Genomic DNA, 26,417 nt, shown 5'->3' with positions numbered 1-26,417 from the left:
ACTAATCAATACACCGAGGAAAATTTCAGGTTAAAAATGGAACAGAAAATTCTGCTCTCCATTTCCTGATTTCCATTTTCAACTAGAATTCCAGTTAACAGAACGAAACTCTTAATTTTTTCAGACTATATATCTGCTGAATATAAAAGTACCTAGCTAAATATACTTTAGCAAAACTGTTCTTTTTGTGCAAACGTAATTGTAATATGCCGTGCCTTATATCATTATACTGTGCTAATAGAGAATCTCAAAAACCGTGTGCAGGTCACCGACACCAATGACAACGCGCCGACCTTCCAGAGCACGGCTTACTCGTTCGATGTTCCGGAGAACGTGCCGAGAGGCAGTCGCGTTGGTCAGGTCGTCGCGACGGACGCCGACGCCGAGGGGCCCAACAGCCATTTGAGCTACGTGCTCATCTCCGACTGGGCAAACGATGTGTTCTCATTGAATCCAAGCACCGGCGTGTTCACACTTACCGCGAGCCTCGACTATGAACAGGTTGGTATACTGGAAAGAATCCATACGCTGTCACGTCCAATAATAAAGTACTCTGTCGAATGAAGTCATCAATGGCGATGATCGTTGCTATTCTGATCCTAGGTGCGGTCAATGTCTTATATTATAAATACTTTGAAACATTTGATTGACCAATCAGAAGAAATCAAAAGACGGAATTTTACTAATTGACCACTCAAGAATATTTTTGCGTCTAAAGTTATACACATGTATCGGAATCAGACGTTCTTTTAGACATGTTTTTAGAAAATATATTTTTATTCGTACATTAATATTTATTTTCTGAGTTTTAATAAATTTCTTGAGAATGAAGCACGTATTAAGTCCAAAATTAAATCTCATAAATTCAAAAAAATTCCCTATCGTACACATGTTAATGCTCGTGTAATATCAAAAAATGTAAAAAACGAATGTGGTTATAATTTCAAAAATATGAAAAAAAAGAGCATAAAGAATCACAGCACAAGATGTAGTTAGTGATATTTAATTATTCTTGTATTACGAATTACAATAAAAACATTAAACGTTTCGGCCACAATCTGGCCATCTTCAGTAATATTAATAATTCTTAAGACGCAGAGTTACTAAAACTCAATAAATATTAATGTACGAATAAAAATATATTTTCTAAAAACATGTCTAAAAGAACGCCTGATTCCGATACATATGTATAACTTTATACGCAAAAATAACTATAAATTGTTCCACTCAAGAATACTTCAAAGTATTTCACGTTGACCTTTCTCTCGGAATATTGAAGTTCTTACTTATACTGACAGAAAAATTTGAATTTTTTATGAGCCGCATTCTCTCGTGATTATAAATAGTAAGAAATTTTACGATTAATATTAATTTTCAAACTTGTTATTAATTAGCGTTCAAACTTTTATCTTGACATCGTGGACATACAAAAAAATTTGAATTTTGCCATCTCTCCTCAATTAAAAATAGTTCCGCATGAATTTTTTCGGATGACGGACCACATGAGCGAAATAGTAACGCAAATGAAGTCAGTCTTTCGGCATCAAAAGATTTCGACTTGTTCTTTGATTTCTCAGCCATTCTCTTTCTACATATACATAACCGTGACTTGCCCGTTCTCTATTTATTATTCCACGTAAAAAGACGCTATTAAATGATCGCAGTCATAACCCAGAGCATGCTCATGAACTGGAACGATAATGCCGGATGATTCTGATGCCATATGTTTACATATCGCTATAGATGTGTCCATCATAACAGTCGTTGGATGAGATGGGGTTAACGGCGACTCGTCGAGATGAAGTTCCGTTCAGATCAGTCTCTTAGAACTGAAATACGCACGCGTGTAACATTAAAAACACGTCGAATGCCGCGGGCAACGATTATAACCACCAACACGCTACATTTAAGGATCTTAGCTTACCTATTATATTACCCGAAGCGATGGGCAACGCTAAAATTTAGGGTTTAACGCTATAACAGTCAGACAGATGAACAGACAATCTTTAATGGCGGTCCCTCCTATGATACATTTTGGAGACAAGCCATACTTAGCTATACTTTCGGGAACACTTCATAGACTGTAGCCAGTAGCGTAACCAAAATTTAAAAAATTTTACAAAATGGGACATGCAATCTCTTAAATAGAATATTAAGTGTTCTTTTCCGGTTAAAGGAGAAGCGTTCATTCTTCAGATAAAAACGTTATTAGTTATAAAGCACTTATTAAAAATAAGTATCAATCAAAATATATTACATATAATATATTCATGTGTGTATATATTATTCGACTAACATAGAACGACATATATATTTTATAGAACATAAAACTAAATGAAGATTTAAGAGAACAGAAATAATAATATTATATTAGGTGTTGGAATTAATTCGTAGCGTTTTTAATGAAAGAATGTTATTTATTTCACATGAGCATTAAAAAATACATTAATGAAAGTACTTCCCATCACTTGTAAAACGCTACGAATTAATTCCAACACCTAATAGATTAACATTTTAGCGAATAGTTTTAGCGTCCTATATGATTGATGATTTTAATGATTCACACAAAATTATTTTCAAATCTAAATATGTCTAGCTAAATTTTTAGATATTTCAAACACTGTTCTTTCTGTGTACATATTCGTGTAGTTCGTATAAAATATTAATTTTTAACAATTTATCACATAAAAAGAATAATCCTAAATGTCTCTATTCTTTGTACATGCGTGATTTAATTGTTCATTTTGTAGGTTTATGTCGACATTTTTTATCTATTAGCATTTCTGTTCTCTTAAATCTTCATTTAGTTTTATCGTAAAATATATGTTGATGGTTTTACGTTGGTCAATCGCGACATTAATATCAATGCAATAATATGATTGATGCTTATTTTTGTGCTAGCCATTGGCTACGCCATTGTTTTGCGCTTTATGATAGAGCGGATGTGTGTTGATGCAGTTTCTATCGAGAAGAAAACGAAAGAAGAAAAGCGTAAGCGAGAGAGGTACGGGATAAGGGTAGCTTATAGAACCCTTCATCAACGTAATGCCCTTTTAGATACACGCCAACATCATTACAGAGCCATAAATACGTTTATATATGCGCGTGTGTATGCGAAACGCATCGGAAACAAAGAAATAGCACGGTTCCGAATTAACATTATATAGTCTTTGCAAAACGATTAAATACAATTCTTAAGGATCTATTATAGAGATTACAAAGAAAGTTACAAAGATAATTATTTTTTGTACTGAACGTTGTCCAGTACTTCTGTATCCAAGAAAAAGAATTATCTTTTAAAGTTTGGACATTGTCGCCATTTTTAGGCTTATTATAATGTGTTGTTAAAAAACGGTTAAATCATGTTAGTATCTATTAATAATTATTAATAAAATAAATTTAACTCACTAATTTGTACGTATAAATATTATTATTACTAAATCTATCAAATAAATAGTATAATAAAATATAAATTCCTTTATTAGTTAGCCTGAAATATATAACGAATCAAAAATTAAAATTAAAATTTGTAGTATGAAATATATATTGGATCAATCAAAATGAGTTTTTAGAGATCTATAACATCATAATAAAATTAATATTTACATTGTAAATTTGAAACTTGCAATTTGTGATTATATATATATATATATATAACTTATGTTAAATATTGTTATAAATAATTTTTAAATATTTAACTTTCTTTTCTTTTTCTTAAACAATTATCTATTTTTTACTTGTGTCACATTTTTCTTAGAGGGAACTATCTACAATATTATATTCTTCGTACAATTAAATCATATAATTAAATCTGAACTTGTTTGGCTATTTTTTCATATATTTTATGTTATATATAGGTACAGCACTACATCTTCGTCGTGGAAGCTAGGGATGATGGTGTTCCCGTGTTATCGTCCACCGTGACGGTGTACTGTAACGTTGTCGATTTAAATGACAACTCACCAATCTTCGAAGCCGGTCCGCACGCGGTCGACATTGTGGAGAACGCGACTATCGGCACGCCCGTCCTTACCGTGACAGCCCAGGATTTAGATTTCGGTGACAATGGTAGAGTGGTCTACACCATCGCCAGCGGCGACGAGGATGGTGACTTTGGGATAGCTCACAACGGTACTCTTTTTACACGCCGGGCTCTCGATCGCGAGCGGAAACAAATCTACAACCTGGTGCTGAGTGCTACTGATAGTCCACTACCGCCGACGCGGCCGTTGTCCTCTACAGTACAGGTTGGTCCTGTACTGAATCCTGAAAAATCTGAAGAAACTTTCTATGATGTTTTTATATAAATGAGGAAGTTTTAAAAACTCTTGAGTATAGTTCAGCATTTAATATTTCATTGAATAAGTTCATCAAAAATATTAGAAAAATAAAAAATATTCTCTTGATATATTTAAATTTAATGACATCCAATAAAAATCTCTGGCATTGAAGTTACGATTATGAACGGTGAAAGTCGTGTTGACAATTTCTTTTTCCTATTTTTCTTGTTTTATTCTATTGAAACAATATACGTTATTCTTTATTCAAACGACATAGGTGACGGTGGTGTTGTTGGACGTGAATGACATATCACCGGAATTCACATCGTCCAAGGAGATAACAATACCTGAGAATGCACTGATCAATACGATGGTAATGACAATAAAAGCAATCGATCGGGATGAGGGTCGAAACGGTTACGTCGAGTATATATTAAAGGATGACAATAATCTACCGTTTACCCTTGGCCTATCGGATGGGAATCTGCGTGTCTCCGGATCGTTAGACCGTGAGCAAAGATCCAACTACACCCTGGGGATTATTGCCAAAGATCGGGGCGATCAACCGAGATCATCATCGACCACTGTCTGCGTCATAGTGCTCGATGAAAACGACAATTCACCGGTGTTCGATCCTAGACAGTATTTCGCCACCATCGCCGAGAACGCCAGCATCGGTGCCAGTGTGCTCCAAGTCAGTGATATTGCGATAAACTTTAATGTATTAGAAGAGTGAAACAAGAAATAAGATTTCTTTAAATTATCCTAAATTTTCTGACAAAGAGAATTTAAAATCCATAGACGGAATATCCATTTCTAGAGTCCGATAAATAAAAATATTGATTATAGTTACAAGTTAAGTAGAGCAATTAATATCAAAATATTAAAAGATACAAATGCGGCTCTCTCTCTCTCTCTCTCTTTATATATTGTTTACGTTATATTATTAATTTTGTCAAACTTTATATTAGGTGTTGGAATTAATTCGTAGCGTTTTTAATGAAAGAATGTTATTTATTTCACATGAGCATTAAAAAATACATTAATGAAAGTACTTCCCATCACTTGTAAAACGCTACGAATTAATTCCAACACCTAATATATTTTTGTATATTCTTTCTAGTCTTTTTTTTCTTTAATAGAAATAAATGCTTTTATTTCTGTCTCTCTTAATATCCTTAAATTATAAATCGTCATTTTTGTTGGTCGGTCTCAGGTGTCGGCGATGGATCGCGACGAGGGTGCGAACGGCAGAGTTTGGTACAGCATCGCAATGGGGGATGACAATCGGGACTTCACGATCTCAGAGGACAGTGGTGTGATTCGGGTGGCGAAAAATTTGAATTTTGAACGTAAATCTCGCTATCATTTGATGATCCGTAGCGAGGATTGCGCGGAGGAAGTTGGCAAGGAGCCGCGCAGCGATATAGCCCAAATTACTATTACTGTGCTCGACATTAACGACAATGCTCCAATTTTCCTTGATTCGCCCTATCTAGCGCACGTTATGGAGAACATGGTACCACCGGGTAGCGGTTTTGTGATACAGGTAATTAATAATACGCAAAAAATAAAGCATTCGAAGTATTTCGAATATTCGAGTCTTTTTGTTGAGTCAAATCGATTATTTGAGTTTTAAAAAAATATGCATAATAATTCCATAATAATAATTAAAAAATTGAGATATTAGTTATAATTATATAGCTCGAAATTTCATTTTGTTGTATGTACGAATTAAATGTATTTTGATAAATAAATTAAAATTAAAATTTTGTGTATCCTAAAAGGTTAAAGCATACGATGCGGACACTCCACCGTACAACGATCAAGTGAGATACTTCCTCAAGGAGGGTGACACAGATTTATTCCGCATAAACGCGAGCACCGGCGATATATCGCTTCTTCGTCCGTTGGATAGGGAACTGGTACCAGAATATACACTTACTGTATCGGCTATGGATACCGGTAAGTTACTCTCAGCAGCTATTAAATATCCCATTGAACATAGAATATCCCAACAATATTGTAGCAATATTTTAACTACATTCCAGTAACATTCAAGTTATATTACAGCAATGTTACGACATTCTCACAACACTGCAACATTCAAATTATATTGCAGCAACATTTCAACATTCCAGTTAAATTGTAGGAATGTTGCAACATCGCTAGAATGTCTTGTATTATGACCTAGTCAAATGTAAATAAGAAAACTCATAACTAGTTACAATTAACGAAGATACAGTAATTTGTAGGAAACAAAGTTTATTTATCGCATAGCTAGAATCGTTACTTTAAAAAGTTACATTTATTCCTTGATTACATATTTACATATATTTGTATTTATATGTCGAACGCTTTTTTATATTCTATGGAAATTTTATTAAAATAATTTTTAAATGTTATAAAAATAAATGTATTCCGGACAATCTATTGTACAATGGTCGACATTGAAAAGACAGCTCCTTATTCTCTGACAGGGATTATTTTTACGATCCATCTCGCTATGGCCGGTCTGTGTAAAACTGGTTGCGAATTAGTGCGAACAAAGAACTTAATTAACCTCGGATTGGCACATCAATGCAACCGAGATTGTTGGACGGAAATAGTTACAATTATTGCAATGTAATTTTGCTTGATAAGGAAGATGGTTTAAACGACGGACAATTTCTCTTTCTTAAAATCTCATATTTTTTTTCGTTTCTTTCCTTTAAAAACTGGTATTTATAAATTCATTATATATATCTTTTATTTAATGTCTTTTATTTTTATATTTTAATTACTATTATTGTAATATTAATTATAACATTACTGTTGTATCGCATAGTCGAAATACGTACTTTACTATTTCTTTTTGTGATATGTATATTCAAAGAAAATTTTCATTGGCTGTCAATTGACTTTACGATTGATGCGATTGCTATTATTTCCAGTCATCCTATACGAGATTGGCTTAAACATTCGTGAAATTATGCTGCCGATCGATTCGTGCTAATTCCTTATGCAAACCGTACCACCAACCGTCCATTAAATGACGGTCCGCCGAAATGTCAATACAGCGAACGTTGCCCAGCACATAGACGAGAAACGATAGACTATGTACGCGGTGGGTTTAAGTAATGAGCGGTAATATACAAATTGGATATAAATTTGTGGGTTGTTCGATGAGATTCTTTAAGCGGTGGGCAGTTCCTCCCTCTTAAACCTTCCTTTTTTCTCCTTGCTTCCTCTTAGAAGCCGGTAGTCCTCCTCCGGTCCTCCCTCTCCCCCGGTCTTCACCCCTTCTTCGCCCGCCCCTTCTCCCGTCCCGCCCCCGGTCGCGGTGGCTCGATGGCCCAATCGGTCCCCGGTGAGGTAGACAAGCCCGCAGAGTTATGACGCGCGATTATGATAATCGGCCTCGAATGCCTTCCTCCCTGTCTACCTCGACGCTGGCACTGTCTTCTCCTCCTTTCTCCTCCTCCTCCTCCTCCTCTTCTACCGTTCCTCCCTCCGGTTCTCCTGTTCGACCGCGGGCTTTAGGCTTCCTCCTCCCCTTCTTCAGCACGCTTCGTTCTTCACCACCTCACCATCTCGTCTCCGTGCCGTTCTCTCCCCCTGTCTTCTCGTTCGTCAGGTCCTGCGCGCGTTTCGGGCCTCACGACCTCTTCTTTTTGTTTAAAGAGAGAAGGAACGAGAGAGAGAGAGAGAGAGAGAGAGAACCGTTTCTTTTGGATAGTGCCCGCACTCGCACATTATATTCTACTTTATTCACATACCCGCAGAACACTGTCACGCGCGTCAGCGCACTCTCGTCATCCCGGAGAACGTATTATTGTCTTGCACGACGCACATCATTGTGGCGATTATAGAGTCTTGTGACCCCTTCAGCATCTGTCGCACGTAAACAGGATGTCTCGTTTCTGTTGAGAAATACTATTCAGTGATTTGCGTGTCTGTGTTTTAATTCTTTATAATTAAAAATTATACATGTCAGCCAACTGGCGCTTAACAGGATTACTTCTTAATACCCTTTCGATAAGGATAACATTCTCGCGAGAAGTCATATACATGCATTCTTACTCTCTTATTCATACTCGTGATACCTAAGGCTAGCGATTTCCCTAAAAATTGATATTCCTGATCAGCCGAGCTGAACATCCCATTCGGTGGAAATCGGCGTAACAAGTGAGCCTCTTCATTACTGTCATTATAGTAAGCAGTAAGCAAATTATGCGATTACTTGTTATGCAAAGTGGGCCATCTCTCCTGACTCTATCCCTGGGAACTTGCGTTCATCACGTTATTGTGTACCGCAATTGTTATATACCGCTACGTCTATCATTTTTTTCTTCTTTTTCATGCATTTCTTCTATTTTTTTGCGCTTTTACTGATCATAATTACTTATATTAGAATAGATATTTAGATATTTGAAAATAATAAAACATAATATAAATAATTATACTTATATTATAAGTATAATCATTTATAATATAGATGTAATTACTTATATTTTATTATTTTCGAATATCTTCTCCCATCAAATTTTTACCGTTATTCCAAGATGGATTGTTAATCTCATGATTGTTGACACATCGACTTTTATGCTTATATTGAATTATACTTTTTCAAATGTTTTATTTTTACGAAGAATTATGATACGTGACGTGAGTTCAGTTTTTGCAAGACTCATCTATTGAATGGTATTTCTTTGTATTCTTTATTAATTAATATTAATATAAATTTTATGTAATTAATTCTTTTCTTTATCAAATATATTGTCAAGTATATTGGCAAGTAATCGAGGAAGAATCTACACCTAGGAAAAAAGACGTAAGACTTTTAACGCGGTCTGTATATCCAATTTGTACTCTTACGGTCTTACGGGATATTTACCTAGAACATGATAAATACGGTTTCAGTCTCAGCGTCCGTCTTCTTCTCCCGTCTTCTTTCTCTTTTCTTCTCTTTCTCTCTCCTCTTCCTCTCTTTCCTCCTTTCTCTTATCCCTCGACGGGAACTCTCCGCGTGATTGAACGGTGTACGTCCGTACAGGCGCGTGGCCCTGGGCTACGCCAACGCTTGCTATGTACATATACATGTGCCGCGTACACATATATCCGATGTGCAATCAGAGAAATCGGTCCCCTCCCCTCCTTTTCTGCCGGAGAGTAATGGTGCGTTTTAGGCGGCGCAATTAAGCCGCGGCGAGATTTTTCCGCGCGTACTAACGTCGTTACTCCAGGTATCTCAATCCGTAAATCATAAGTGGGTAGCACAATGGGAACCGCTGGAGAACGCCTGTGTCACGTCTAAATTACCCCCCCGTGTGTACCGGCCATTATTTAGCCGCCGTGTGTACTTCCGCGATTCCAGAAAAGTTACTTTTCCTCACAACCCCAATTATCTCAATGTACTTGCACTGAGGACAATTTTTGATTGATGAATCAGAATTTTTTGGTTAAATCTATTATAATTCTAGTTGAGATAATTGGGGTCTGATTATGATGACCGAAATTCTGATTGGTATCTGTAAATTCTTATTGGTTTGTTTATATTCAACCAGAAATTTTTCTCACTGTGTCCTTTGTTTTTTGAAAGCGACTCCCAAGAAAACACAATTAGGATCATTCTAGGATGAATATGTGAAATTAAATTAACTACCCTTGTATAGAAATCTAATATTGACTAATTTATTATTGAAAGTTAATAATTAATTACTTATTTGAAGTACTAAAAAGTATTAAATAATATTACTTTTAATATTAAAAATAAGTAATTAATTACTGTCTTTTAGCATTAAAGATTTCTGTAAGGATAAGAAAATTCAGAAAGTGAATCTCTTTCCTTGACAGATTCAAGCGGGATTAAGTTAATTTTTTTTAGCAAAGTCATCGAAGAAGTTTGCAATATTAAATTTAACTTTTAGTTCCCAAAACATTAAATTCAACTTTTCATTCCCAAATTTATCTGAGGAGTAAATTTACAATAAACGCAATTATTACTTACAATTGATTCATATTTAGAAATATAAAATAAATAACAATGCAATAAAATAAATAATATTAGTAGATTTTTGCTTTAAATGATGTTCCTCTATCGATTTGCAAACTTCATTTTTGTTCCAATTTTGCAACAAAAAAAATCTACAAAAGAAAGATTGTAGGAGCAACGATTCGTCGGTTAAAAGTAAATATGTGCCTATATTCCATGGCGAGCACGGACAAGTTCTAAATCACTTTACGGCGTCTCGCGGGCACCACAGTAATATTCTGTTAAAATTATGGCCCTGGTTTACCTTCCGTTTGGACCGATTTAAACCATCATAAACGAGCCGCGAGAGGTGGGTTGTAAATTTAGCGGAATAATCGCGCCACTGACCCAACTACGGTCGCGCGACGTTACGGTTCGCGAGATAGCAATAAAAGCTAAAAAAAAATTAATAAAAATAGAAAACTTGAAGTTAGAGCGACGCATCGGTGCGACGACGGTTGTCTTTATGACTGCTCGACAACATACACGACTGAAGTTTCACATCGCATTTTTCCGCGTGTTCGCAGGCTCGCCGCCTCTCACCGGATCAGGCATCGTCAGAATCGTCGTCCTCGACGTGAACGATCACAGTCCCGAGTTTGCCCGGCAGGACTACAAGGCCACCGTGGTAGAAAACGCACCCGCTGGAACTTGGGTCATCAAGCCGTATGCGACAGACAAGGATGAGGGATTCAATGCGAAAATAAGGTAGGTACTCCTCGCTGATGATGCGTGATTATGATTGAAAATGCACTCCATTTTAGGAAGGACATGCATGTGTACGATCTTGAATCTGAAAGAAAGTTTATTGTGTAATTCTACTTTTCTTACAGTAGAAAAAGATTTACCTCTTTATTATCAATATTATTCAGATATATTCTACAGTTCTCTCTCTCTCTCTCTCTCTCTCTCTCTCTCTCTCTCTCTCTCTGTCTTTCTCTCTCTGTATCGCACTTTTAGCTCTAATTAGAATTTAAGTTAATAGTTACAAAGAATTTAATAATTTTAAGTAAGCAATTTACAGATTCTATTATTTTTACGCCAAAATTTTGCGACAAAGAGTTGAACCTAAATAGAAACTTTTTAAAAATATACTATTTTAAGAATCCAAAACAATCGTAGCAAAATAATAGTTCGTATTGATAAAATATCGGTTTAATTTTATTGTGTGATAATATACTTTAAATAATTTGTTCGAAATAGCTACAACCTACTTGGAGACAAAGCGGAGCGATTTTCCGCAGATCCTGACACGGGCGAGGTGTTCACCACGGTACCGTTGGATCGCGAGCAAACTGCTGTGTATTATTTGACTCTTGTGGCCAGAGACTCAAGCCCGACAGAACCGCGTGCCTCTGCCGTCAATCTGACGATTTATGTGACGGATGTGAACGACAATACGCCTCGTTTTTCCAGTCCCCGATATACAGCCTATGTTCCAAACGCGACTAAACCAGGTATAACGAGATTGACGATTCTAGGAAAATTCTAGAAAGTGAAGAAGAATTTCTTTTTTCCGAGAGATTGATTTTTTTAGCAAAATTGTTGAGAAAGTTTGCAAGGATCAAATTTAACTTTCAATTTCTAAATTATCTGAGAATGAGTAAAACAAATTTACAACAACTAGTTACAATTGCTGATTATTGAAAGAAAGAATCATCAAAGAGTGGTTTTGCTGTTTACTAATTAGCTAACCGCAAATCCAAATGTTGATATTGATTTTTTTTTAAAGGTGACTTTGTCTTCGGCGCGAAAGCAAACGATGATGATGACGGCGAGAATTCGCGAATTGTTTATCAGCTGAATGGCAAGGATGCTAATCGGTTCACCATCGACCTCAACAATGGCGTGATCCGTGCTACTCAAGAACTAATCGACGATCAAACCACTTATCAACTGCAAATACTGGCGTCCGACTGCGGTGCCGAGCCTCAACACGTCACTGCCGATCTGGTGATCCACTTGTGGGAGCGGCAGCTGTTCCCCAGCTTCCGATCCAGCGTCAGTACGAGGTTCACGTTATCTGAGGACGTGTCCGAGAACAAAGTAATCACCAAGCTGAGCGCTATCACACCGAAGAGCGGACCAGCGAGTAACTTGATCTATGGTATAGCCGGCGGAAATGTGGGAGATGCTTTGAGAATCGATCCTCACACCGGAGAGGTAAATGAAATCGGACATTTCAATTTTACTTATTTAGTTCTTTGTCTCTTCCTTTTCATATGGAATTTAAAACTATTTTAAAAATGATTTTCAATAGTTGTTAATATATTACACATTTTTATTCTATTATTACAATTCTTCTTTAGGTCGTGGTTGCCTCTGGGTTTGATTACGAAACGGCTCCGCATTACGAAGCCTGGATTGAAGTTCGCGATTCGGACACACCCCCGCTGCGTAGCGTTCTCCAACTTCTAGTGAATGTCACGGATGCCAATGATAATGCACCGATTATGGAGGCAGCCATTTACAACGCGACTGTGATGGAGGAGGAATATCCGCCGTTATTCGTCATCAAAGTGTCAGCGAAGGATCGCGATTCCGGTGAAAACGGACAAGTCACTTATCATCTAGTCGACGACTTCTCCGGGTCCTTTATCATTGACAGTATAACCGGGCAGATTGAGACCAATGAGAAATTGGATCGCGAAGAGGTACGGATATTGTAGCTAATTACAGTCATAATATCGAATTAATTGATTACGATATTTAAAGCCATTTGTAATTATCTCGAATCTGTCCATCTAAGGATCCTGAAAATATCTCACGTGTTTAATTAATAGTGTCATTCAATTATATTTATATTGGAATTCCTTCAGATTGCGTCTTACGAGCTCATCGTGGAAGTCAGAGATCAAGGTCATCCCCAATTAACCGGCACCGCCATGGTGCTCGTTACCGTTCTGGATAAGAACGACAATCCGCCGCATTTCACGCGACTGTTCAGCGTCAACGTGACAGAAAACGCGGAAATTGGCACGTTCGTTATACGCATCACCAGCAGTGATCTGGACATTGGTCAGAATGCGAACGTCAGTTACAGCTTCACCAAAAATCCAGGAATGAAGTTTTCCATCGATGCCCTAAGCGGAAATGTGACTGTGGCTGGACAGCTCGACAGAGAGGAGCAGGATGAGTATCTACTAAAGGTAGGATATTCAGTTTTTATTCACTATTATAATTGACGTAGATTTGTAACACCATATTTTCATAAAATCAAAAGAATTGCGACAAAAATAATACAAAAATTTAGAGAAATTGTTTATTGTTAGAAATTTAAAAGTCAAACGTTTTTTACATGTAAAACTTAATACACATTTAGATTTGAGGGAAGGAAGGCATTTATGTTATACTTTATATTTTCTATTTCCAAATCCTAATATTATTTTTCACAACTTCGTAGGTCGTAGTAGGCGACGGAGCATGGCGAGCAGAGACCGCCTTGACGATCACTATTCAGGATCAAAATGACAACGCACCCGAGTTTGATGAAGATATCTATCATTTCCTCTTCCCCGAGCTTCAGCCACAAGTGATGCACGTTGGCACGGTCGCGGCTACTGATCGTGATAAACAGGGACCGAATTCAGTTATATCTTACAGTCTACTACAACCGTCCGATCTCTTCACTGTTGATCCAGCTACCGGTGATGTCTTCAGCAAGCGTACCCTACGCTACAAACACACTCATCGGCCGTCCTCACCGGAGAATCTGTACTCGCTGACAGTGATCGCCACTGATAATGGCAAACCACCAATGTCCTCGAGGACAGTGGTGCACGTAAGCGTGGTAGATGCCAACAACAACGCTCCTCGTTTCGAGCAAAGATCCTATCTGTCAGCGGTACCGGAGAATTGTGAAGTAGGCAAGCGCATTATTCAGCTAATTGCCCATGACGACGCCGATTTTGGCGTGAACGCAGAGATCAGTTATTCCCTGGAGAATATGAACGAAACCGATGTTCTGTTCGCCATTGAGGAGCAATCTGGCTGGGTTTATGTGCGCAAAAGTCTCCACGGCATTCTCATCGGCGCGACATTCCTGCTAAAAGCGCGCGTCACCGATAAAGGTGTGCCACCGCAGAAAGATGAAATTGTTCTGACCCTTGTAATCTCCGGCGAGAACAAACATACGCCTGCCTTCGTCGCCGATAATTACCAGGTCAGAGTGCCGGAAAGTGAGGTGATCAATGCCACGCTTCAGACGGTTTACGCCTACGACAATGACAGTGGACCCAACGGCATGATCCGCTATTCAATTTCGTCAGGAAACGAGAAGAATCAGTTTTACGTACATCCTGTCACCGGCGTAGTCACTCGACTCGAGCCTTTTGATTACGATCAGGTACAGGAATATCGACTGAACATCACTGCCACGGATATGGGATTCGAGCCGAAGCAAGTAGTAGCGATCCTAACTATCCATGTCACCGACATCAACGACAACCCTCCGACCTTCAATCAAAGCATATATGAAGCATTTTTACCGGAAAATTCGCCGCCCGATAGTTTTGTTTATAAGGTATGTTTCATCGTAGAATTTTTTACTCTGGTTTATAATTGTTGGCATCTTTGATTTTTAGCCGATTAGCTAGCTAGATAAATTATTTGAATCTTGAGCTTAAAACAAATACGAAGAAATTATTATAAATTTGCTATATTTCAAGTTTTTTTATTTCTTAAATAAATCAATTGATGATCTTTGGAGCCAAAACAAAAACGTGCTTGGATACAACATACTTAATGTTCAACTCAATTCGATAAAATTTTATAAAAATGAATATACTGTAAAAAAATTTTTTTAACGAAATGTATTAAGAAATTTAACGATGTCAAACAAATCCTTGGTGAAAATTTTTCTCATAATTTTTATACGAATTGGAACATTTTTCAGAAATACTCAGAAATATTCGGGAAGTTTATATCTTCTCTCAGAATTTTTCATACAAGTGAATTTTGAAATATTCTGAAATTTCTTATCCCATAATCAAAAAAAAATATTTAAAAATTTTTTAGATTTTATAACATTTCATCAGGAATTATACTTACAAAAAATACTTAGAAATTTTACGATATTTCATAATTAACATATATGAAAAATTCTAAGAAAAGAGTAGATTTTCTGAGAAATGTTCCTATTCGTATAAAAATTATGAGAAAGTTACAAAATTATATAGAAATTCTGAAAAATTATATAGAAATTCTGAAAAATTACATGAAAAATTCTGAGAAAAATTTTCATTAGGGATGTATATATTTTTAATAATAAAAAAGTTATAAGCGCATTGGGAAAAGAAAGTCAAGTTTGCTAGTGTAAGTATTGCAATTTTTTATATTTTATCACAAAATTTCAGGTGGTTGCTCGAGACATTGACTCACCCAAGTATGCCATAGTGCAGTATGAAATCCTAGGTGGTACCGGCAAAGACTACTTCCGCATCCGCGGCAATACCGGTGTGATCACATCAGATGCTACCTTCGATTACGAAGAGGCGAATGAGTATACTCTCGACATTGTCGCGGCCAATCCAGATTCAAACCCGCAAATGGTCGGCTTTACAACTGTGATGGTTCACATCACCGGCGTGAACGAATACTATCCTCATTTTATTCAACCTGTGTTTCACATGGACGTTTCGGAGAGCGCCGAAGTGGGCACATCAGTTGGCACGGTTCAGGCAACCGATCAAGACTCAGGCGAGGATGGCCGTGTATACTATCTTTTCGTGGGCTCGTCTAACGATCGCGGTTTCTCGATTGGCTCGGACACTGGCATCGTTCGGGTATCTCGCCAGCTTGATCGCGAGACGCAGAATCGGGTGGTGCTGACAGTGATGGCAAAGAACGGCGGTGGTATACGTGGCAATGATACTGATGAAGCGCAGGTAATCATTTCCATCCAGGATGGTAACGATCCGCCAGAATTTCTGCAGAACAACTATAATACCAACGTGTCAGAGAGCGCTATCCATGGCACCCGCGTGATCATTGTCCGCGCAATCGACAAGGACATCAAGCCGCAGAACAATCAGTTCTCGTATTCCATTATCAGTGGCAATCTCGGTCAAGCTTTCAAAGTCGATCCACAGACCGGTGACATCGAGACGGCGAAGCAATTGGATCGCGAAACCGTATCCTCGTACGATCTGACGATCGGCGCGATTGACACCGGTTCACCACCGCAAACTGGTACCGCAATGGTGCACATCGAGCTGCAAGATGTAAATGACAACGGCCCAGTCTTTGATCCTCCAGAAGTAATTGGTTACGTCAGCGAGAACGAACCAATAGGTACTAGCATCATGACCTTGAGTGCGACTGATCCTGATCTGCCACCCAATGGCGCGCCGTTCACCTATAGATTGATCGGAGGAAGACAGAGCGATATGGTGACCCTGGACAAGCATTCGGGTATACTGAGAACCACCAGAAGACTTGATAGAGAAACGATGCCGCAGTTGGAGCTCATGGTTGGTACCGCATTTGACTGTAATAAAAGTGATTTTAACTGTATCACCTTGTTATATTATTTGTTGTCGGAGAAAAAAATAAAGCAGTTAGTCTTTTGAAAATTTTAAGATCTCTTCAGGTACACATATACACATAGATTACATTACTTTCTGAAAATTTTTATGTATAATTCCTAATATAATTTCTATAATTGATAAAAATCGAGATTCTAGATCCAAATTTCCATAGTTTTTAATATTTCAAAAGGTTTTAAATGTAAAAATAGTGATTGTTTTAATTTTATATTTATGAAACTTGGTAATAGATTTTTCTTTCAATCTAAATCAATCTATGAAAAATAAAATTTTTCAATAGAGTTTTGGAGACACTAGGATTGCTAAGAAAGTGCATGTCAGATTACAAAAAAACAAAACAGAAAATTTCTATTTTGATTTATATAAATAGTGTTTAAGAAAAGTTAAAGAAATATATTTTTGTGCGTATAGATTGAAGTGGAAGACTCGGGTATACCCCGAATGAAGAGCGAGCATAATATTGTTGTGATGGTCACTGATCAGAATGACAGTCCATCCACGCCAAGATCGGTGCACGTGATGGTGCATTCGTTCAATGGTAAAACACCACTGGGAAAGATCGCTGATGTGCATCCCAATGATCCGGATATCACTGGAGCTTTCACGTGCAAGATCATTCAAGGCGCGAGTTCACGTGTACTCACCATTCCCACTGCCTGCGATCTGCATACCAACAAAATTACATCAGGCACGTTATACACATTAATCGCGAAATGTCAGATTTCTTGAGATTTACAACAAATTTTTTTTCTACTACTTATTTTCAGTATTAAAAACTGTTGTTTTTAATATTAAAAATAACTAATTTTCAATATTAAATTCGATATTTGCAAAAGTAATGTATATTTATATTTATATTTTTTAAAAAGTGACGTGTTAGTTTTTCGATAAGCTTTTCATTATGTTACATCTTGATTGAGGTTTAGATTTTATCATATCTATGAACATTAATTTATTCTAAGTAGAATATTACGTAGAAAACTTTTTAACATCTTGATTGTTTGGGTATATAGAAATAGGATATTCTTTGAGCGTCTCTGGCAACGATGGACGACATCCGGATGTGGTCTCCAAGGTTACCGTCGATTTCCTGATCTTCTCAAACACCACTATCGAGAACAGCGTGACCCTGCAAATTTCCAAATTGACCGCTAATGATTTTCTTAGCCGATACTATCGGGCTCTCTTGGATCTTTTGCAGCAGAAGATCAATGCCGGCGAAACACTTACTATTTTCAGCATCGGTGAAAACGGACCGGATTTGAACGTTCACTTGGCAATGGAATCTCCTCAAGGTAAGTTAAAATATGTGTATTATTGGATATCAAACTGATATATTTATATGTCATTATTCTAAGTAACTTGATAAAAATGATGCCATCTTGACAATGAATGAAACGTTGAAGATTTTGCTGATTAACACTTCGTGTTAATTTGATGTCAATGTATACGTTACTTGGAATATTTATTAATATTATCTGGTTTCACAACATATTATATACATTGGAATTGAAGTAATAATGTAACTTTGAATATTTTATTCATTTTCCTCAGGATATCGGACGAGATACGAAGTAACCGATTTACTGATGCGCAATCAAGATCAAATCCAGACGCTGCTCGAAGATCACTCATTCATCATCAACTATTCTCCATGCAAACACATGCCTTGCGAAAACGGGGGCAGCTGCAGCGACCGATTGGCTATATATGATGATGCCAGGATCACCGACAGCCAAGCGCTGATCCTGACGTCACCCAGAATGTTGCACGAGATGGCCTGTAAGTGTCGGGACGGCTTTACCGGTGATAGATGTGAAAGAAGACAGGATCCGTGTTCTCCAAATCCTTGTTTGCTGGTGAGTACTTAAAAAAAGATATTCTACAAATAAAACATGGAAACAAAGTTTAATATACATATATAATGTAATACGAAAATTTTTACAGGGAGGACAGTGCCGACGTTTAGGATACGATTTCCAATGCACTTGTCCTAACGATCGCGATGGCAAGTTGTGCGAACTCGAGAGAGGTGATGCGTGTGCCAGCAATCCGTGTCGAAACGGCGGATCGTGTAGAAAGAGTCCGGATAGCTTCAGCTTCTTCTGTCTTTGCAGAGCGGGCTACAGAGGAAATCACTGTGAAGCAGTTACCGATTCCTGTCGTCCGAATCCTTGCTTGTACGGTGGCTTATGTGTGGGAGAAAAACCTGGGTTTGTTGATACTTTAAATATAATTTAAAAAAACGGCAAAGCAATCTATATATACTTACTCCATTCAATGACTGAATGCGAATTCGTACGAAAGTGAAATAAAATTATAAAGATATAAAATTATTATCCACTTAGATATCGATGTAGCTGTCCCGAGGGTCGCTACGGCCGACATTGCGAGCGCTCGACCTTTGGTTTTCACGAGTTGTCGTATATGGCATTCCCAGCGCTGGATTCCAACACGAATGACATCACTATGGTGTTCGCCACCACAAAACCGGACGCGTTGCTACTGTACAACTACGCACCGCAGACGGGTGGCCGCTCGGATTTCGTTGTGTTGGAATTGATAAATGGGCGAGTAGTCTTCTCGTACGGCGGTGCCAGAAGTGCGATCACTACCGTCACTATTAAGACAGAGCGGCCGGTATCGGATGGTGAATGGCACAAGGTCACCGCCACTCGGAACGGCAGAGTTATCTCGCTCAGTGTGTCCACTTGCAAGGAACACGGCGACGTCTGCGACGATTGCAGACCAGGTGATGGTACCTGTTATGCGGGCGACGTGGGCCCGACTGGGTGAGAGTCCTATTAGTTTTCCCAATACATTTTTTTAACAAAAGAAAATTAATTCATAATCCACAGATAAGATCTTAAAATTGAACTGAAAACTAAACTTTTAAGCATTCTAAAATTCTATTAAAATTAAACGTCATTATATACAGTTTTGATTGCCAAATTATAGAAATTTAAATTTATTTATTTATTTATTTTAAATCGTAAAACTTGATTACTTGATGCTAATAGAGATAATTACTAGGAATGATATTATTAAAAAATGATTTATTTTGTTCAAAATGCTTGATTGCTGTAGATCAAAATTAAAAAATGCGCATTAACGTTCTCAGGACTTTAAACTTCAACAATAATCCTCTTTTACTGGGTGGCTTGGAGAATGCCGATCCTGTGTTGGAGCGCCCAGGCCAAGTGCACTCTGACGACTTCGTGGGTTGCATTCACTCGGTGTCAATAAATGGGAGAACCTTGAATCTGACGAATCCGCTCGCATCACGTGGTGTGAAATCCACGTGTGTCAGATCGCAACGGAATCCTTGCCTGAAAAATGAGAAGGACGCTGCATCCGTCTGCGACGTGGATGCTCAATGTCACGACAAGTGGCACCAAGCAATGTGTCAGTGCGGATCTTTGAGAGCGCCCGATTGCCATGGTGCCCTGGAACCCATCACACTGAGTGAGGGAGGATTTATTCAATTCAAGGTAAAAATAAATAAATCTTATTGATTTTTTGTGTAGCATAACACTTTATTATAATTATTATATTTACTTAATATTACTAATATAATAAATATAATAATGAATTTACACATTGTTATTAAAAAGTTTAATACTAGATATTTAATATTATTTGTTTGATATTATAGATATGAGATATAATAAATTTTTAAAAGTTATTAATAAAAGATTAGTAAAAGGATTTAAATGTTCAAGTGATTAGAGATGTTATGTTAATTCAACTTTGTTAATACTCCATTAATTTTATTTTTAAATAATTTTGAATTATGATGATTGTTTGTGCAGATTTCGGAGAAACACAGAAGAATGCAATTGTTGGAGTATCTTTACGGTGGTTCAACGATATGGCACGCGAATCGCGTTAAACGCGGTCTTATCGAGGACACGAGCTTTATAACGAATCCTTCTTTGAAGACAATTGGCTTGATGTTCAAAACCGTGAGGCCTGATGGTATCCTAATATACGCTGCAACAAATAAGCATTTTACATCTGTAGAGGTGAGATACATTTTCAACCACCTTTTTGTCTCATAACAAATATTAAAATCATTTATTTAAAAAATAGTTAATTCTCAAGAATTTTCTTAACTTTATTATTATTAAAAATTATCAAAAATTAGTAGCGATATTAATCATATTTTAAACCAATTATAAATTGGATGCATTCTGAGATATATCAACTTTTGTTCTATATCAATTGTTGACTTTCAGATCACAGATAAATGAATAAAGATAAAATAAATAAATGAATTCCATTTCATAATCTAATTAATACGACTATAATGTGTTTCAGCTTCGTAACGGCCAGTTGGTTTATATGTCTCTGCTTGGATCACCAGTGAACATGTCGATTAATATTGAGGGCGGTCTCGCCGACGGACGTTGGCATAATCTGACTCTCCATGCCTATGCTCGAGGATTAAGACTGTTGATCGACGGTTCTCTAACAGGCGATGAGTTAGATTTGGCAGGAGTTCATGATTTTCTTGATCCATACTTGTCCGTCTTATCGATTGGTGGAGTCAGCCAGGACCTCTATTACGCTCATAATGTTGGCTTTAGGAGTTTTGAAGGTTGCCTGGCTAACTTTACCATTAATAATGAGGTGCAACCATTCAACGGTTCCGGTTCTATCTTCAAAAATGTGCTTTATCATGGCAAAGTGAACACTGGATGCAGAGGACCGATCGGTATCGGTGCGGCCACGGTCGCGGACCCTCTCAGTATCGGCATTACTTTGGTCATTGTCTTCTTCGTCATCCTATTAATTGCCATTTTGGTGAGTTTCATAGTGTTCCGACTGCGCCGACAGAACAAAGAGAAGTCAGCATCATCGGTTGTTAACAAAAATACCAACGCCATCATGACCGGCAATCCTCTGGTCGGTTCCGGAAATGACAATCTCATGTCCCGTCATGAGAACACGTATATCTCCGACACATCGGATTTGCGCGGCGTCGGTCACATGGGTCCTGAGTTGATTTCGAAGAAGTACAAAGAGCGCGAGATCAACTCTACCGCCGAGCATCGACCACAACGACCGGATATCATCGAGCGTGAGGTCACCAAGTCGCCTCCCATCCGCGATGAACATCCACCGTTACCACCGCCCACCCAAATCTCTCTTCATCCTCACGAGCACAACCCGGAACCCGACATCCCGGAGCATTATGACTTGGAGAATGCCAGTTCCATTGCACCCAGCGATATTGACATCGTATATCATTACAAGGGTTATCGCGACGGCATGAGGAAATATAAAGCTACTCCTCCTCCTATAGGTGAGAGAGGACTAATCATTTATTAGAGACAAACATTTTAATGTTTAGTTCCAGTCGATACTAAAGTAATTAAAGGTAATATAACATCAATGTTATACTCCTTTCAGTTGATGTCAACTGAAGTGCAAGAATAACGTGTTTTAAATCTTACTTAATAATATAATAAAGCGTATTTTATTATATTATTAAAAGGCGTATATATTTATATATTTAAAATTATTTAAATTGACTTAAATAGAAATTATTTATTGTACAGGTAATTATGGTAATCATCACAAACACACGGGACAACAACATCGTCATAACGGACCTTTTCCACCACGAGCTATGCCACCACCCAACGTGAACCAACCACCTGGACCAGCGCCAAAATTGCTCCAGAGCACTCCTCTGGCGAGATTATCTCCCAGTAGCGAGTTATCTGCACAACAACCGCGGATTCTCACGCTGCACGACATCAGTGGAAAACCGCTGCAAAGTGCGCTATTGGCCACCACGTCTTCATCCGGCGGTGTCGGCAAGGACGCGTTAAATTCTAACAGCGAGAGAAGTCTGAACTCGCCCATCATGAGTCAATTATCAGGCTCGACCGCCAGCAGGAAGGCCCCTCAGTCCAACAATGAAAACTCTGTGAATAATGTGTCATCGGGCCCAATGGGTCTCACAGCGGAAGAGATTGAGCGACTCAATTCTCGTCCGAGAACGTCCAGCCTGGTCTCTACTCTGGACGCCGTGAGCTCCTCCAGCGAAGCCAGGGGCCCACCTGCGCATGGGCCTCTTCATCATCACCGACGTCATACGCCTCCGGTAGAGAGGCTCGAACGACGAAATTCGTCAACTACCGACGAGAGTGGTAATGATAGCTTCACGTGTTCGGAGATTGAATACGACAACGGGTCACTAGTGGGCGACAAGAGGTCCGACAACCTGTTCGCCAAACAGAATGACGAGAGGAGCAGTCCGCAGGGAAGGAGCAATGTTGAATCCTCGCAGTCGAAACCACCACTGCCGCCGAACGTTGGCAACTACGACGGCTTCGACAGTTCATTTCGCGGCTCCCTTAGCACCCTCGTCGCCTCTGACGACGACCTATCGACCCATATGGGCGGCCTCCTCTATGGCACCCACGCCACTAATGGTTCGCCCACTACTACCACCACTACCACCACCGCCGCCGCCGAGGATGCTCTTAGCTGGGATTACCTGCTCAACTGGGGACCCAACTTTGAGAGCCTCGTTGGCGTGTTTATCGACATCGCCGAACTGCCGGACAGTACCAGTCGAGTACCCAGATTACCGGCGAATATCCCCAAACCGTCTGAGGAATACGTTTGAAACGGATCCTTAGGTATGATGCCGGGACAATTTAGTGAACAATAGTAGTTTAATGATTGTGAGATTTATTTCGGGCAAATTGTAAAGACTCGACCTAAGGAAATGTGCGAGCTTCACTTAGGAATGTTATCGAATTGTTTTGCTGCTTGTTTAGTTTGTTTAGTCGAACGTTTGTAAATTGATAGCATAAATAGTGACATCCAGTCTCGCGAGCTTGAAAGATCGAACGTGGTTTTGAGTCATATGAGGACACATTGAAAAAAATGTTAGCGAAAAATATCATAAAAAGTCATTGCAACGTTTAGAAGTTGCAGTGAGGTGCCACATCGAATCGGAGGACCATCTTGCCATAAAACAGAGAGGAACGTTCCTCGAAGAGACTCGTCCGTATTTTTCCCATCGTGCACGGGAGAAATTCGTTGTTTTCTATTGTACTCTTTATCTCGCAATTTTTTTTTTGTAAATACTGATGATACGTGTCTAATCAAAATGATTACGCTCGCGCGGAGCGTGTAATATTTACCCCTCGGTACGATCGATCGAACTGCAAATATTCTCTTACGATGATATCATGTATTATAAACAATCGACCCTTATAGAAAAATATTATTAGACTCACGAAAAAATGATTAGAAATAACTTGGAAAACTGTTCGATTTTTATATTGCAACGCTATGTTTTTTAATAAGTTTTTTTTCACTAATCTAATATTTTTCCATAAGATGAAAAATGTATGTGTATGTGTGTGTGTGTGTGTGTGTGTGTGTGTGTGTGTGTGTGTGTGCGCGTGTGTGAAGTTAATATTATTTATAATATTAATATTAAGATTTTAAACTATCTTAATTGATGTTAAATAATCGATAATTATTAATATTACAAATAATATTAATTTTAGACATTAAATGTCGATGTTAAATTTGCATGTTGCACGTTTCGAGCGATCGTACGCGATATTCAATACGAAATGCAATCACGCGAGATTACTTTAAATGCCATTTTTAATTACGACGATTTATCTGCCGCCGGTGAGACGGAAATATGTGCGACTGGATATCGAGACAGTCCAATTATAATTGTTAACTAGCGACTTTCGTATACATATATCTTAAGCTGTCGTGCCAGATACATACTCGATACAGTCGTACATATCGTAATGATTACTTGAATGGCTAAGTGGCATTTATTTCAGGATTTTTAATATTTTAATCGAGAATCTTAAAAGACTATTTATTGAAATTGCAAAATGAATTGATTTTCGGGATACGTGACTGTAAAATTTGTTATAAATTAATTTATATGACAATGTTATACGGGTTGTATTTATACGGGTGTGAATTAGATTTTAATCCTTTTATATGTCTCGAAAATTGACTTTTTATTAGTTAAATGAAAAATAAAAGTAAGATAAAAATATTAGTGATTAATTAATCACGACTTTTATTGTTACTTACTAAAAGTGCAATTTCACTAAATAGGAACGCTGTTTTGTAATTGACTTTGGATTTTGATATTGTAATATACGCCCACACAGCATACTTTATTCAAGAGATGTCCTGAGAACGTCTTTAAGATATATATAGATGTCCTCTGGAAATGCCTTTGGAAATGTCGTTTAAAGATCTGTGCTGTGTGGGACAGAACTAGTCCTTATATCTTTTTGTTTGTGATGATAGAATCATCATTCTTAAATCTCTATCGGCAATGTGAAATTTTTTACTCTTTGTCTACCTGAGTCTTCGAATTTTAATATAAATTTTTATATTGTTCCAAATCATATAAAGATTTAAAGATCTGATAAAATTTTTATATATTTATCAAAGTTTTAACAATAGATTTGTATTAAATCATAGAAGTTGAATTTAATTTTACTTCACTTTTTTATAGATTTAAATTTATTTGAATTTATAATAACAAAAATTCTTTTACTTAAACTTCGACGTGACTATACTTTTAAAGTCTAATATTGCCGGTGGAGGATTAAAAAATCGTAAAATCAATTGTCTTAATAAATCCGGATTAAATCTGGAAATTATATCGATTATATTATCTGACTTTAGAATATTCCAAACAATAACTGTTTTGTTAAATTTTCCTTGTTTGTGTTAAATATTGTATAGCATTTGTCATTCAGCCATTCGACGACAAGATACGGCGTTTTGATTAGAAGAGAAGGGAGAGAGTTTCGTCTTCCCACATTACAAGCAACAAACTACTTTGCAATTCTTAGATTACAAAGATAACGAAATGCCGCTGATAAACGGAATTATCGGGCTGTAGTGGAATCTGCCATGCGGATGATAACGTGATCCGCGGGCGTGTCAAATTCGTGCTCAATTCGTGCTCGTTAGAATAATAACGACGTCTAATCGTAGCGTTCCTGAAAGTAGCCTGCTGGCGGCAGACTACCAGACTGATTTTCTCCTCTTTCCAATGACGTTTCGCGATCGCGAGATGCGACCTCCTCGACGATCGTCTTACGCGTTTATTTTGTAAATTATGAGATCTGTCCTCGGCCTGATTTCATCTTGTAAATAAAACCGCGCGTGTGAATTGTACAAAAGTGCGAATGCATATGTGAGTGCCAGGGAGTGCGTGCTATCATCATCGATCGTAAAATAGATGACAGATTTGTAAAAGTTGCTGTCTTATTTATTTCCTTTTCCTCTTCCTCTAAATTTTTATGTTTGATATACAGGACGATTTTTTGATATTTTAAATATCTCTATGAAAGTAACGCTCTATACAACGTACACGAAAATCATGCGTCACGCAAAAAATTATTTTTCGTTTTTTCACTGTTAAACATTAGAGGATTAGATTTAAACTAATTATTTTAGTTTAAGTATTTTGTTATTTTTAACTTTCGCATGTGTCAAAATGTGTTATTTTAATACGCAACGTGTGATTGAAATAAGCGTTCAAATGGATGCTTATAA

At 37.6% G+C, this 26,417-nt stretch overlaps 1 protein-coding gene across 1 annotated transcript in view; it reads left to right on the top strand.

Moving 5' to 3' along the window:
• ft (cadherin-related tumor suppressor fat) overlaps positions 1 to 26,117 on the top strand; it is a 111,715-nt gene extending 85,598 nt beyond the window's left edge. The window contains exons 3-23 of the mRNA XM_087402544.1: positions 265 to 501; positions 3,858 to 4,247; positions 4,558 to 4,974; positions 5,497 to 5,829; positions 6,068 to 6,245; positions 10,821 to 11,001; positions 11,497 to 11,750; positions 12,026 to 12,456; positions 12,603 to 12,947; positions 13,113 to 13,442; positions 13,697 to 14,815; positions 15,648 to 16,763; positions 17,250 to 17,526; positions 17,852 to 18,133; positions 18,393 to 18,697; positions 18,786 to 19,051; positions 19,187 to 19,630; positions 19,960 to 20,329; positions 20,651 to 20,863; positions 21,159 to 22,146; positions 22,403 to 26,117. Coding sequence (XP_087258670.1) covers positions 265 to 501; positions 3,858 to 4,247; positions 4,558 to 4,974; positions 5,497 to 5,829; positions 6,068 to 6,245; positions 10,821 to 11,001; positions 11,497 to 11,750; positions 12,026 to 12,456; positions 12,603 to 12,947; positions 13,113 to 13,442; positions 13,697 to 14,815; positions 15,648 to 16,763; positions 17,250 to 17,526; positions 17,852 to 18,133; positions 18,393 to 18,697; positions 18,786 to 19,051; positions 19,187 to 19,630; positions 19,960 to 20,329; positions 20,651 to 20,863; positions 21,159 to 22,146; positions 22,403 to 23,481 — 9,555 coding nt within the window. The 3' untranslated portion in view covers positions 23,482 to 26,117. The remainder of the gene's footprint in view (positions 1 to 264; positions 502 to 3,857; positions 4,248 to 4,557; positions 4,975 to 5,496; positions 5,830 to 6,067; positions 6,246 to 10,820; positions 11,002 to 11,496; positions 11,751 to 12,025; positions 12,457 to 12,602; positions 12,948 to 13,112; positions 13,443 to 13,696; positions 14,816 to 15,647; positions 16,764 to 17,249; positions 17,527 to 17,851; positions 18,134 to 18,392; positions 18,698 to 18,785; positions 19,052 to 19,186; positions 19,631 to 19,959; positions 20,330 to 20,650; positions 20,864 to 21,158; positions 22,147 to 22,402) is intronic.
• The last annotated feature ends 300 nt before the right edge of the window (positions 26,118 to 26,417 follow it).

This window comes from Acromyrmex echinatior, chromosome 2 (genome assembly GCF_024713525.1).
Source record: "Acromyrmex echinatior isolate Ae372 chromosome 2, ASM2471352v2, whole genome shotgun sequence".
Classification (NCBI taxonomy): domain Eukaryota; kingdom Metazoa; phylum Arthropoda; class Insecta; order Hymenoptera; family Formicidae; genus Acromyrmex; species Acromyrmex echinatior.
Note: the sequence above shows the minus strand (reverse complement) of the source record. Positions and strands in the feature narration are given on the sequence as shown.